Here is a 14,513-nt window from a genome sequence, read left to right as displayed (position 1 = left end):
CCAGGTGGGTTTCAAGCCCACTCAGACTTGGTGAGGATGAATGAAATAGTGATCTCTTAGATCCACGTAGCAAAGAAGGATGAACACTTGGTTTTTTGGCCCTAAACTGCAGAGAGCCAGCTCCTGGCTGTGGAGAGGCTGTGGGGCGGTGGGGTGGTGACTGAGTGGGACGGGGGACACTGCTATCCTAAAAGCAAGGATGGAGAATCATTTGTGCTTCTGCAGGGAGACAAGGAACCCACAGACCAACTACAACTTCACTGGCCACTGGCCACACCATAGAAGCCAAGAGACCCAAGCCTAAACCGCCCCCAGAAAAGAGATTGTCCCGTCACGCCTGCATTTCCCACGTTCCCCTGCTACCTAACTTTTTTCAGGCTGTTGCGACTACTCTATTTCCTCTACTCTAGCAGATGGGTGTGGAGGGACATGGACCCCCTCAGGAAGCAGGATGGAAGGGGTCTAGCATTGGCAGTTATGCCCGTGTGCACTCGGGGTGGGGGTGTGCCCACCTCCCTTTGCCCCAGCCGCCCCTTAGCTGGCCTGGCTGCCTAGTCCCTCTTGGACCAGCCTCTCGCTGAGTGCCCACAGGGCCCGGGCAGTGTCTTCACTCTGAGCTTCGGTTGAAGGGTTGCAGCGGCAGCAGTTGTTGAAATACATGCCTCCCAGGCCCTCGAGTTCCGGAGCGGCAGCGCAGTAGACCGTGGTGGCGGCTCCCTGTTGCTGGAATCAGAAAAAAAAGGAAAGAGACCATGAGGGGACAAGCTTCTGATATCTGGGGGTGGGCGCCCCTCTCCCCACCCAGCTCAGGGATAGCTGGACCTCCGCACCTCGAAGGGGGCTGGGCCCAGAGCGCCAGACTGTAACAGGGAGGACGCAACCATTCTGGAACAATGAATTCATAAAGTCTGCTCATAAACCTGGTGTGACTCGTTACATCGCATAGAGGAAAAGGTTTCGAGAATAAACACGCTCGTCAATAAATCACGGCAGCTGTCACTTCCCAGCAGGGAGAAAAAGATGGTATCGTTTCAAACACACACAAAAACAAATTCATCCAAAACCCTTGACTTCCCAGTGCATCATGTCATTTGATTCCAAAATGCTTCTAGTACTTTGTGTCTGAATTAAACTGACCGTTCTGGCAATGGCCCATGGGACAGAAAGCCCAAGTACAACTGGTGGCCACATTTCCTTGATGCTTTGGCTGAGGTGCTGCTGGGAGAAGGACTCGCAGCACACACACAAACACACACGCACACACGCACACACACACACACCTGCCACATGCATGACTCATGCGGGCACATGGCCCAGTTACGAATTCATCCCAACCCTGCAAAAACCTTTCCCTCATTGTCATATTCGTCCTGTATTTGCAGTGGGGCTGTGGCTATGGGGAGACATTGGCTCCCCGTTTGTTTCAAAATGCGCGTTGCAACCAGTGCAATTGCTCACTTAGAATTCACCTTTGGAGGAGCAGTGGGTGCTGCGGCCAGGGCTGTGTGTGCGGAGGGACAGTCAGAGATGCTGTAAAGACGGCGAGAAGTCACTCTGCTTTGCAATTACTAATTAAAGGGAATAGGCTGGTGTTCGTAGGGAGACAAGGTAGGCAAGGCTCTAATTTAAAACCCATGCCGTTGCCCTGGCCTCTTACGGTTGTTTACGTGCATCACAGCCCGGGCAGCTGCAACTCATTCCCGCCGATTGGGAGGGGCGGGCGTGCAAGGGGCCGGAAAAGGAAGTCCCGCAAGATGGGGGCTCGGGTCAAGGCCCTGTCTCGCCCTCCCTGTGGCCTCGCTAGGCTGGAGCAGAGCAAAGTCAACTCCCCCTGAAGGAAAAGCGGAGAACCATGGTGCAGGGGCATAAGGAGCCACCGTCCTCCGGAAAGGGGTAGGAAAAAGCTTAAGCGAACTGTGTTTATAGCGGCCCTGGGCAGCAGCACCCAGCAGCCCCCACCCCAACCCTGTGTCTCCCACGAGTGTTGATTTGTTGAGTCAGGGTGCAGTATCAGGGGGTCCTGAGAGTCCTGGCACTCTGCTGCATAAGGGGGTGCTCAGCCCAGAGCACGGAGCGTGCGCTGCTGGAGAGCTGCAGGGGCGCGAGCAGGTGAGGAGGCCTGGCTGGAACCCGAGGCCCAAGATGGAGGAGCTGGAGCTGTGAGGCTGGAGGTGGGTGGGGTCACTGGAAACCCTTTGCACAGACCATAGTTTAAGCAGCTCTCAACAATAGGCGCAGACTCCGGAGCAGGCTCTGTGTTGTCAAGATAACAAGCAGGGCCTCTGACCCCATTTTACTCCTGTCTGCCCCGAGCTGCCGCTACTGCTCAGAACAGCCTGGAATGGGAGACAGAGAATGAGACTCTAAGAGACCAAGATGGCGGAGCTGGCCTGTAGGAGGGCGTCCCTGTGGCTCCCCACCCTCCAGCCCTGGGAAGAGGTGATGGGTGAGGTGGCTGTGAGGAAAGGGAAGAATGTCTGAGCAGGAAATGTGTTGGCGCCCCCTCCCAAAGCTCCCCATTTTTCTGTCCCTAAAGGCTTTAAACTTCATCCAAGCAGAGTATGTAGTGGAGACCCGCCCCCTCCAGGTTTAGCGCACTCTCGTGGCATCTAGAACCATTGGGGACCAAAGTTCTTCTGAGAATCAGCATCTCAAGGTCTCGTCTCCCGTGAGGAAAGTTCTGTGAAACAGACTTGGGGATTGTTCATTTGTTTGCAGGCGTGTCCGCGTTGGGGTCGGCAGTCATGTTTGCGTCTGTGTGAAACCCAGATGGTCAACTTTGTCAGGTGAAATGTTGGGGGGAGGTTGGAGGAGGCTGTGGACAGAGACTCGGGTTCTGATCATCATGGGCGGCTTGACTGTATGGACATCTCCCCTCAGTCCAGAACTTCAACTTAATTCAATAGTAGTTGGTTTGTTACCGCCCGCCTCAAACCCCCATGGCACCCACTCCACGCATAGTTATTTTCTTGGACTCAGTTGTTGCTTTTCTAATTGACCCGTGTGGTTTCCAGTTTAATGGAAACACGTTCATGTCATCCAGATTTCCGTTCACGGAGGTATTATCCCTAATAACCCTTAGCTTAGCACCCGGCGCATTCATCTGAAGAATTCTGAGGAGTTTATCTGTTTCCTCTACCTCCCATGTGGGGAAGAGGGAAGCAGAGGGCCTCTAAATTCAGATGCTCATCCGCTAACTCAAGTCAAATATCATCTCGGCCTCCAGATGTAGCTTGAGTTCATGCACGATGGTTTGTATCACTTCCTGGAGATGTCTGGGATTTCCATTTTACTTTAAAAAAATTATTGATGTATTTGTTCACAACACTGTCTGTGATTGAGAGGAACAGGCCACACCCCCCACGAAGCACCCGTGGTCCTCACCATCACCCGCTGGGTCTGTGCCCACCCTACTCTTCGCCACCCCCTCTGGTAGCCTCGGCTCTGCAGTCAGATTTCTAGGGTTTGTTTTTGTCTAAGCTTTTGTTTCTCTGTATTGCACGTGTGAGTGACATCATCTGGTATGGCTGCTTCTTTCTGGCTTATTTCCCGTCGCATGATCTCACATCTTTTTGTTTGTCTTAGCAAGGCGGTCTTCCATTACATGCGTATTCCACATCATCTTGCTCCACTCATCTGACCTGGGCTCTTCGGTTGTTTCCCTAGCCCAGTTCCTGTAAATAGAGCTGCAGGGAACCCAGAAGTACCTATTTCCCTTCAAATAAGTGTTGTGTTTTTCTCCACAGCCTCAGCAACACTTGGTTTTGGATTTTTTTGGTCTTTTTGATACGGGCCCTTTTTTGTTTCCTTTCCAAATGCTTTTTTACCCCTGTTCCAAATGAGGTCAGGTAGGTTTGCATTATTGTATCTGGGGGTTGTAGGTACAAACCTCTCCAAATGTCTATGCCCACACCCTGCCTATCACCTGTGCCCCAACCATCCTCCACCTTCTTCTGTTGGGCTGCAACCCACCCGCTCTGGTTGCCTCAGTTTTGCAGTCAGATGTTAAAAGTTCATTTTTTGTTTGATTTTGACTGACCCTTTGTTATATCACTCCAGCTTCAACATCTGAGACCATTCTGTATTTGTCTTTCCCATGATTTACTTAGTTTAGGATTATCCTCTCCAGTTCTATCCATGTTGTCCCATACAGCAGGAGTCCATCCTTTTTCACAGCTGAGTAGTATTCCATGTAAATATAGACTCCATGTTTCTGATCTGCTCCTCCATCCTTGGGCACTTAGGCTGTTTCCTTATGGGCTAGTCTTACTGGTGTGTGATGGTATCTCATTGTGGTTTTGATCCACTTTTGATTTGATAACTGCTGATTAGTATTTTTTCTTGTGCATGTTGGCCATTTGTATGTCTTCTCTGGATGTCTGTTTTGCTCTTCTGCCCATTAATTTTATTGGTGGTTGTTGCATTGTATATGTTTTTTGTAAATCTCAGATATTAGCCCATTAGCAGATGTACAATGTGCAGATACTTCCCCCTTTCAGCAGTTGTCTTTTCACTTTAATGGTAGTTTCTTTTGTTGTGCAGAAGCTTTTTAACTTTATGCGGTCCTACTTGGTTTTGCTTTTATTTCCCTTGATGTTCGAGTCAGCTCCCCAAAGATAGGGACACCAATGTTGTGGAGTGTTTTGCTTGTTTTCTTCTTTGTAGTTTATGTTTCTGGTCTTACATCCAAATCTCATCTACTTTGAGTTAATTTTTTTTTTTTTTTGTATATAGTAGCGGTCTAGCTTCATTCTTTTGCACATGGCTGTCCAATTTCCGAACACTATTTCTCAAAGAGACTTTCTCCACTGTACACTCTTGGCCCCTTTGTCATAGCTTAACTGTCCATAAAAGTGTGGATTTATTCCTGGGCTCCTGAATTCTATTCCATTGGTCTGTCTGTTTTTTTTCTAATCTCGTATTCTTTTAATCATTATAGCTTTGTATTATAGTTTGAAATTTGGGAGTAAGATACCTCCATTTCTTTTTTGTCAAGATTGTTTCAGTTATCGGGGTTTTTGCTGTTATATATAAATTTCAGTGATATTTGTTTAATGTCTTTAAAGAATGCAGTTGAAATTTGATAGGAATTGCATTGAATCTGTATATTGCCTTGAGTAAGATGGTTGCTTTAGCAATGTTAATTCTTCTAACCCATGAGCAGGGGATGCCTTTCATTTCCTTTGTTAAGTTTCTTCCTAGGTGTTTCTTTTTGATGCAGTAGTAAATAGAATTGTTTTCTTCCTTTCATTCTCTTGTTCGTTCTTTGCATATGGAGCACAATCTATTTTTTGACTTGATTTTGTAACCTGCCAATGTACTGTTGTTTTTTTTCTTCTTCTAGTTTTTCAGTGGATTTTTAGGGTTTTCTATGTTTGTTACATTCATATACATATAGTTATATTTCATATACATATATTCATATACCTATAGTCATACTTCTTCCCCAATTTGGATTCCTTTTATGTCTTTCTGTTGCCTGATTGCTGTAGCTAGGTTGTCCAATTCTATGTTGAAAAATAGTGGTGAAAGTGTGGACATCCTGTCTTACACCTGATCTTTGAAGAAAAGTTTTCAGTTTTTTACCATGGAGTATGCTGTTAGCTGTGGGTTTGTCATGGATGACCTTCATTCTGCTGAGGTATGTTCATAGTACTCCATTTTTTGAGGCTTTTTGTCATAAATAGACATTGAGTCTTACCAAATGTTTTTTCTGTAACTCCTGAGATAATTATATGGGTCTTATCTTTCCTTTTGTTGATATATGAATTACACTGATCAGTTTTCAGATGTTGGGGCATCCTGGCATCCTTGGAATAAGTCCCACTTGGTCATGATATGTAATCCTTTTAATGTATTGTGGATATAGCTTTGCTAAGATTTGGTTGAGAATCATGCGTCCATGTTCATCAAGGATATTGGTCTGTAACTTTCTTTTTTTTATGCTATCCTTGTCTACTTTTGGTATCAGAGTGCTATTGGCCTCATAAAATGTGTTTGGGAAACTCCCTCTTCCTCAGTTTTTTGCAAGCGTTTAGAAGGATAGGTCCTAGTTCATCTTTGAAGGTTTGGTAAGACTCACTAGTGGAGTAGATGTTTGTCATCAACTCCCAAGAGGTGAGAGAACCCAGTCAGCTCATCCCCATATCCAGGCTTGCCCCACCCCTACCGCAGAATGTTTCTGTTGCCAGTGTTCACACATCAGAACAAACTGGTCTTTCTCTGGGTCACCTGTCCGGTTCACCGTCAAAGCAGGCCATGTAGGGCACTTGGCAAAGCAAAAAGTGAGATTCGTACAAACCCTATGTGTCATTTTGCTACTCAGACCTTCTAAAAGGATGTCCCCTTGCACTCCTGCATTGCTGGAATGGTATGTTTGCATAGAAATTTTGCACTTACATTGATTCAGAATGGAGTTGATGAGGAAGGTGGGGTCATGTGTTTTGCCTCCTTGGAATATGAAAGCAACCGTGATTGACCACATTTCATGTGAAACTACATTTAGCTACTATCCTGAGAACCACGATCAAGAACTGGCTTCGGTTCCTGTGCTTCTAGGCTTGGGGAAAGGGGGTGATACGCAGCCTTAGTCCTATCACATGTGGTGGCTCAAGTCTGTGGAACCTTCCCTTGGGAAAACACGGGACCACAGGGGCCGGAGCAGAGACCTGCTTCTCTACTTGCTTCATATCAGCCGTCCACATTGGGCCAATTCTGCCTCTCTGATCCCCACTCCAGCATGGTGCTTGCCTCCCTTTCCCCTCTGGAGAACCAAGGGTGACATCTTTTTGTCCCAACCCCGCTACCCTTTTGGTTTCTCAGGGAACTCTCTTCTGGTACCAGTGGCTGCCTCGGAGTGAAATGTTTGTATGATCAGATGTGACGACAGTTTCATAACAAGTCCTTGTTCTTGGCTCATCAGCTTTTTGGGTCTGTCTATCATCAGAAGAACACTGAGCCACGTTAGGGAAATCTCATTAAGTAAATAAGCCATTACTGCTGAGACAAGATAAAACATTTTAAACTGATACAGAAGAGAAACAACTTTAAAAGAGCCCTTTAATCACCGTCAGATGGCTTTCATGCCACTTTCTGGGGGCAACAGCACATCACTGAGAAAAGATGAAAGAAGGAAATAATGTTAGCAACTCCCTTGCAGAATAGCTGCAGCCATGCCTTACTGGTTGCCACCACTGCTTCCTGATCCATCATGATCAAATAATAGCAATACCTTGACATCTAAACACTGGCTGGAGCTGTGGGTTCCCCTAAATGATTTTTAAAGATCAATTTATCAGAAGGCATTAGGTTGCGTGCAGTTGCTCGCCGTGGGCACTGGGGTGTTACGTCTCCATCCCACAGCAATGGCCATGAGCACTTTCGTGGATGACACCAGGCTGAGGGTTTCTGGAATCTTTCATCCTGCCTGGGTACCATTTCTGATCTAGTCAAACATTTGTGAGCTGTCAGAGGGGAATCGTGCCATCAATCTGTATGGTGTATGTATATTACCCAGGATTCTTGTTTGGGATTCAGTTAAGACTATCTGGGTGATAAGGGTTCATCATTCTCTTGCAGAAAGCATTTGTCAGATTTTCGGCACAATCTTCAGCTACAGAAAGGTGGATTTAGAAGGCAGCTGCTGTGTATTTATACTGGAGGCCCTGAGATCTAGATTACCCATCCCTCCACAACCCTTTGTTGGGATGAAAATGTTAAGTAGCCGCATCTCATCAACATTTATTTGATAACTGCCAGCCGTCGATTTGTAGCTGTCAGTGCAGAATACCAATGAATATTGACTCTTTAAAAAAAGTGAAAAAGGTACAGAGGTTTCTGATCAACAATATAGGCTAAAGAAAATAACCAGCCGCCTGTGGATACTGGTCCTGCATGGGTTCTTTCCATTGTAATAAGCACATGTTACACAACGTACACTGAGTTTTCAGGTTTCTCTGTTTTATATTGCATGTTGACTTAAAAGAAAGAATAGATCCCTGTTTTAAATAATTTCATGATGAGTCACACAAAATAGACACACTACCACGGAATATTCACAGTCAATGGTTTTGCGAGTCGTAGATGTTCCAAGATTGCTTGACGCCTGACAGGCAGCTGCCAGGATGGGCCCAAGGCTAAATCAGTCCATTTATGCGGAAAGTAGAGCGAGTTCGGGAAGGCGTCCTGGACTTGAGACTTGGCTTAGGGCCCCAAGGGCAGCAGGGAGAACACACCTTTCAGAAGTGGGTGGTGATTCCCAAGCTGAGTGCCAGGAACTTAGTGGTGAGAACAGAGCTGGGGGGCAGGAAGGCAAGTCAGGTGCCCCTTCAAACCCGCAAAGCTTCTCCAGTCCTCTGGAGACTGGTGGGCACAGCAGATGCTCCCTGGGTGCAGGAGCAGCGACCCCCAGAGGGTAGCTCTGAGCTCGGCAGCAGGGGAATCTGTCACCGAGCCTGGTGGACAGGAGGGGCGGGCTCTGCTGCCACAGGACGCACAGCTGTGGGATGCACGGCTGCCTCCACACCCCCCTGTCTCCCAGAAACATCCCCAGAAGATTGTTTCTTGCCATTTCTCCAGAGAAGTGCAACTCGGTGTTTCGGAGTTCAGCTCCCACACCTGGGTGCTGGGGACCCTTCTGTTCCTCCACAACAATGACCATTTGCGTCTCTGATTTTGACAAACGGGAGCAAAGACCTGTCCCTACATCCGGGAACGCCCTGGAAGGGGAACACGGCGCCACACACTCCACTAGTTAGACTCACACACCTGCTGCAGGCCCCCCCCCAGTAGCATGAGCGCGGCGAGCAGTCACCCTGGGCTCCACTGCGATGCCCGCGTAACCGCTGATGGGCAGGATCGTGCCGGGCGGCCGAGACGCGCACCCGGGCTGGGTGACAGGGGACAAGAGAGCGGAGGACTCGGCACCCCCAAACCGTCATGCTTCCCTAGGAGTCGTCGCTAACTGGGACTTTTCCAGTGGCGCCCGCAGCTGGTTTGTACTGAGAGCTAATCACTGGCCGGGCTCTGGGTGAGCCGGGGGCTCGGACCCTCACCCCGTTCCGCAGAGGCAGCTGTGCCCGGGGCAGGAGGGCAGTGAACACAAGCAGCGAGCGCACAACCGCACGGATGGGCCCGCTGTATCCACAGCTCTGGAAACCTCCTTCCCAGATGTGCCACACGACGCTTGCTCGCCGCCCCGCTCCTGCCCCCTTATTCCCGCCGGGCCGAAGCCTCCTTCCCAGCGCGTCTCCGCCGCCTTCTCGCCAGGCCGGGTCTGGCCCCGGGGGGGCACCCCGACAGGGCCCGCCATTCAATGTGTGGGTGGTTATGCGTCACCTCAGACATGTTCAGAGGAGATTTTCCCCTTCTTGATTTAGTCAGTGACCTAAATGGAAATTATATCCACTCGGATTAGCGAAAACGAAGACTCAGCACCAGCTTAGAAGATCCAACAGCCAACGACTCTTACCGAAAAGGTCGCCTGATTCCAAGTGCCACCTCCAGGTGCCCCGCTCGCCGCGCTCAGGAAACTCCTCACGGATCATAGATTTTTCCGAGCGCGAACTGAAGCACATCAAAGCCGGTGGCACCTGAGCCACCTCTACCTGCAGATTCACAGGTGTGCGGGACGAAGCCAGCCTGCCCGGAGATGATGCCTGGCACGGAGACATCAGGGTCACAGAGAAAACTCTGCCCTATGATCTACCCTCCAAGTCATTCCTAACAAATTTAGTCTTAGAAACTCCTAACCACTGGGTCCTGTAAAGACTGCCAGCAATCCAGGCTTCGCTGTCTGCACAAACTTCCTGTGGGCCACAAAATCAGACTCTTCGGAGCCTTTGGGAGTTCTGCTAACTCACAGCTGGGCGGACGCGCCTCAGAAGCGGGCTCCCCTCGCTGCCTGAGCGAGGAATGAAGAAGATCCAGCAAGTGGGGACCTGTTTTGACCTTTGGGGGCTTTCAGAGTCGGAAAGCGGGTTCGGGAGTGCCCATGTGGACCCCAGTCAGACGCTTAACCTTCCAGACGGGAGGCGCCCACCTCAGCGGAGCTGGCCACGTGCTGGGTTATTAAACTCTCGCCAGAAGGAAGCAGGTTTTTGTTGTTTTGGTTTTGTGGGGTTTTTTTGCTTTTAGGTTTACAGGTGTGGAAAACCTCAGAGGTTCCCTTTCTGTTGGGGTCTCTCCCACGACAGGTGAAGGATCGTTGTTGGGGACACAGGCTTTGAGGCGCGCTGAGGGCTGTAGCAGTGAGGGAGCTCGGCGGTGGGAGCTGCTGAGCTGCCGCCAGGGGTACGGCTGGTCTTGGCACAGACTGCGGCCCAGGGTGGCAGGCCCAGGGTGGCAAAGGACATGCCGTGTGCAGAGATGAGGGGGCGGGGGTGCTGCAGCTCCCAAGTGACGGCCAGATGTCCACAGGCCTCTTTGGGGGACAGTGCACCAGGTGGTGTGGTGCCTTCCTCGTTTGTAGCTCTGCATCCCAAGTTAACAGGCTCCTCAAGCTGCACCGGATGGCAAAGAGCGCCCCGCTGTCCTTGAGGAGATGCTGGTTTTCAGTGAGAGCGTGGAGGAGTTTTCAGAGACTGTCTTGAAGGCCAGGATAGGATGCACTAGAAAATCAGGAGGGATGCTGCTCTCACTCCTCTGAGAAATATTTGCAGGAATCCAAGTGTGGAGACCCGTAGGTCCAGGGACTAAAGCTGGAAAGCACCCTTGGATGTCACAAGGACGTGTTTCTCTTTTTTAGCCTTAAGTTTGGGGGAGGGATCGGCAGCCAGTCCCATCCACACAAAGAGCGTCCCTCAAGCGCAGAGTGACTTTGCTGGGTTTGCAGGATCTGTGCTTTCAATTCTGTAAACTGTTCTGGACTTCCCCTCAAATAAAGGAAGCGCATATTCCAGAATCCTTGCTGTAAACGCTCCAAAGGTTCCGGGGCAGCTCGGCCTTCGGTCTCAAAGGAGCGGAGGGTAATATTTAGAATTAATGCACCTTCTCAGGCCTGTGGCTGTTGTGAAACTCCAGCCATGTTCTGCTGGGTGGGCGCGACCCCAAGCCAGGGAAGGGGAAGGAGTGGCCAAGTCTGACCTACCTGGGCATACTATCCCTCCTCATTCCACCTGCGTCTGGTTGTATCTGCCAAAGATGCTCAGAACTGACCCGACCCAAGCATTGCTCTCATTGGAAGTAACAGAAGATGACCTCGCTGGTGGCGCAGGGGTGAAAGTCTCAGCTCTATGAAGCTATCAGCAGCCACTGCAGCATGAGTTTGATCCCCGGCCGGGGAGGTGACCCACATGGCGCAGCAGACCTCTCCTGTCTCGCCTGCTGTTCCCCTCAGCAGCTTATTTCAGTAGATCCCCCTGTTCTGCTCCCCACTCTGTCTCTGGTGAATCCTCTCACCCTCCTTGCCTATGGCCTACACCCCAGTTCTTGTATGTATCGATAAATAAAAATAAATCTTTTTTGTAAAAAAAGAAAAGAACAGAAGATGCTGTTGACTGTGTCTTCTGTCCCTGAAAGAGTCCCTGGGGTGCGCCTCCTCAGTGCTGCCTGGAGTGGCCACACTGCTCAGCGTACAGGTTCCCTTCAAGTAGGAGGCTTATTTCCAGGGGGTGGAAAACCGCGTCGGGGCAGCCATCATCCCATGGGTTAACTCCAAATGGCTGAGCGGAGGTGCCGCAGACAACGGCCATGAAAACAGCATCATCCTTCCATGGGACACGTTCGATGGCCCGTTACGGAAAGTTCCCAACCAGGCCGCCTCCGTGCTAGTGTTGACGGCCGAGTGGGTGATTATAAGAGATAAAAGAAGATGTTCAGCACGTTCATTTGAAACATTTTACATTTTTATTCTACTTCTTTAACCTCCGTTCTAGCTCGCTCTCTAGACTGTATATAAATGGATGCCTCTGTATTTGCCATGTAGATTGAAACAGACCTTTGAAATGACCGCCAGGCAGAATGAGTGGGTTCCGTTCTGATGCAACGGTGCAAAGAAAATGTTCACGGTATGCGTGAAACACACAGTTCCCCCCTCCTCCTCCTGCACAGAATTACCCCACAGAGCTGGCCGGCCTCCCACGGTAGCGCTTTCAGAAAACCAGAGCTGACTGTTTTTCTGTGCATGGAGGATTTCAGGGCAAACTCCAATCAAGACGTTTAGGTTTGAAAATGACAGTTCATTTATATATAAGTCACACATATACGCTACCACATAGATCGTGAAAAGGCATGGGGGTGAAGGGGATGCCCCACGGGGCCTTCTGATGGGACCAGGCCACACCAAGGTGAAGAGTGAGCTCCTGACTCGGTCCTGCAGAACCAAGTGAAGAGCAGGGACTGTGCAGGAATTCAGATCGCAAAGGCGGGCCCCCATGTCCAGCCTCCTGGTCTCAAGGCAGGCGTGCCCGCGTTAGGCTTGTGCATTTTTATCGAGGAGCTCACTCAAACAGATCATTTCTCAGGCTCAAAGACGCTGGCCTTGTTAATATTTCATTTAGAACATACTGTGGAGAGTGTCTCATTTATATTACTTCCATAATTAATGGTGATAGCTTAGGCACTGCCTTTACACGAGGAAATCTCGGTGGTCGATGGGTAATGAGAAACAATAGATATTTCATCCACCAGCAGCTTGTTGCTAGTTAGTGCGGAATGATCCTGCGTGCTGTTGCTTTAATTGCCAGGGTAAATAATTCTGCCTCGGTGTTAGTGAACATTTTAAAGCACTTGATGCAAATAGACTAGAAACAAAACAAACAAACACAAAAATTACCTTGATTATGCAACACCTTAGCATAGAAAGTTACAAAGGTATGTCTTTTTTTAAGATTGCATTCTATCATGCAAATATTATCTAAATATGCATGTGCTGACTGTTCATCTATGTATTTTAGGAAATACAATTAGGCTGCCTTTCTCTTCTCTGTGTAGACTGTAAATAACTGTAGCTCTCGCTCCTGTTTCCCTATGTAAATATATGTAAATACTAACAAGCTATGCATGCTGATATTCTAGGTAATTTCAGGTACTTTTATAATCTGAAGGCATGTACTTGAACTGGTTTGTTAAAGGGAAAAAAAAAAAAAACTTCTCAAACTCTTTAAAGCTGAATTGAAATTAAAGATTTCTTCCTACACTCTGTGGTTTCTTTTCTTTGCCTTTTCTTCCCCAGACCGATTCCCACACTCAGTTTCTCTCTCTTGTCAGGAAAGAGACTGGACATGTGCTGAGCCCAGGAACAAGGGCTAACTAAATGCTATGCCTTTGCATGGATTTCCCAGAGAACTTTTAGAACCCTCAGAGAGGCATCTTTGGGTTTTCCTAGCAAAGGAATCCAAAGTGAAAATAATTCATATTTATTGTTTGTCTGCTGTGTGCTAAGCACAGTGGTAGACGCTTTATATCCAAAGCCCAATGAATGGATGCTTTCATTCCTATTTCACAGATGCAGAAACTGAATCACAGCAAGATTAACTCTCACCTACAGCAACACAACTACAGTGTTTCCAAAACCCCTATTCTTTCCAGTAAACCAAAGGGATAGTAAGCTTTTCTGCAATGGGCCAGATCATAAATATTTTGGACTGAGTGGGCCATACAATCTATCACAACTACTGAAACCTACCGTTGGGGTTGTAAAAGCTGGCACAGACAGCGTCTACACAAATCACTGTGCTGTGTTCCAATAAAACTTTATTTATAAAAACATGGCGGGCCAGATGTTGCCTGTAAACCTCAGATGACCACCCTCTGCTCTGCACTCAGTTGCTGTTCAGCAGAGGGTCAGTGTTTCTCTTTTGAGGGCGTTCTTGAGTGTGATAGATTGGGGAGATGATCTGATCCATTTAAACATTTCCATCTTTTCCCCGCTGGTAGCAATGCTAGTTGTAGAAGGCGGGAGATCGTGTGGAGGGGAAGAAAGGATATCCGGGGAGTTTAGACATCAAGCTATCTTTCACAGACTAATCTCATTGCCAGGTTTCAATTTAGTTATCGTTTGTTTTCATAAGTGGAGATGGAGGGGAAAATATGGAAGAAAAAGGTTTCAAAAAACAGAAAGAGCGAGCGATTCTCTTCAATGGGGGAAGGAGGCTATTACCTCAGGTATCTATGGAAACCAAGCAGCGCGCAAACTTTTTAATGGCTGGAAAACAGTGTTGGTGTTTGAAGATGCTTTTCCCCGAGTATGATGCTCCAGTGTAAATGCATTAATTGACAGTTTCCTCCGGGACTTTTTTATTGAAGTTTCCAAACTTAATTTGATGGCACCAGGAACTCTCTGGAGTCCTTGAAGAATGCTGCAGAGTTAGGACTTGAGGAAAAGGCAGGCGAGCGCTGGCACCAGGCACAATCTCTGCCCAGGAGGGAGCATCCACCCTCCCTCCCTGTGGAGTCCCATTGAAAAAGCTCTCTTCCTTCACCTTAGGAAGGGAGATGCCTTTTCTACCCTCCCCCACCCCCAACAAGAATCAGCAGCCTCTCTAATATCCTGGAGGGCATTCAGGAGGAGGAGG

At 48.6% G+C, this 14,513-nt stretch overlaps 1 protein-coding gene across 1 annotated transcript in view; it reads right to left on the bottom strand.

The window, feature by feature from the left end:
* Positions 1-534: 534 nt before the first annotated feature.
* Positions 535-14,513, bottom strand: part of WWOX (WW domain containing oxidoreductase) — a gene marked incomplete at both ends in the record, with an annotated part of 917,223 nt that continues 903,244 nt past the window's right edge. Inside the window, one exon of the mRNA XM_084256789.1 lies at positions 535-723. Within this exon, the coding sequence (XP_084112915.1) occupies positions 535-723 (189 nt within the window). The remainder of the gene's footprint in view (positions 724-14,513) is intronic.

Source organism: Talpa europaea (assembly GCF_964194135.1).
Source record: "Talpa europaea genome assembly, chromosome: 16".
Taxonomy (NCBI): Eukaryota; Metazoa; Chordata; class Mammalia; order Eulipotyphla; family Talpidae; genus Talpa; species Talpa europaea.
Note: the sequence above shows the minus strand (reverse complement) of the source record. Positions and strands in the feature narration are given on the sequence as shown.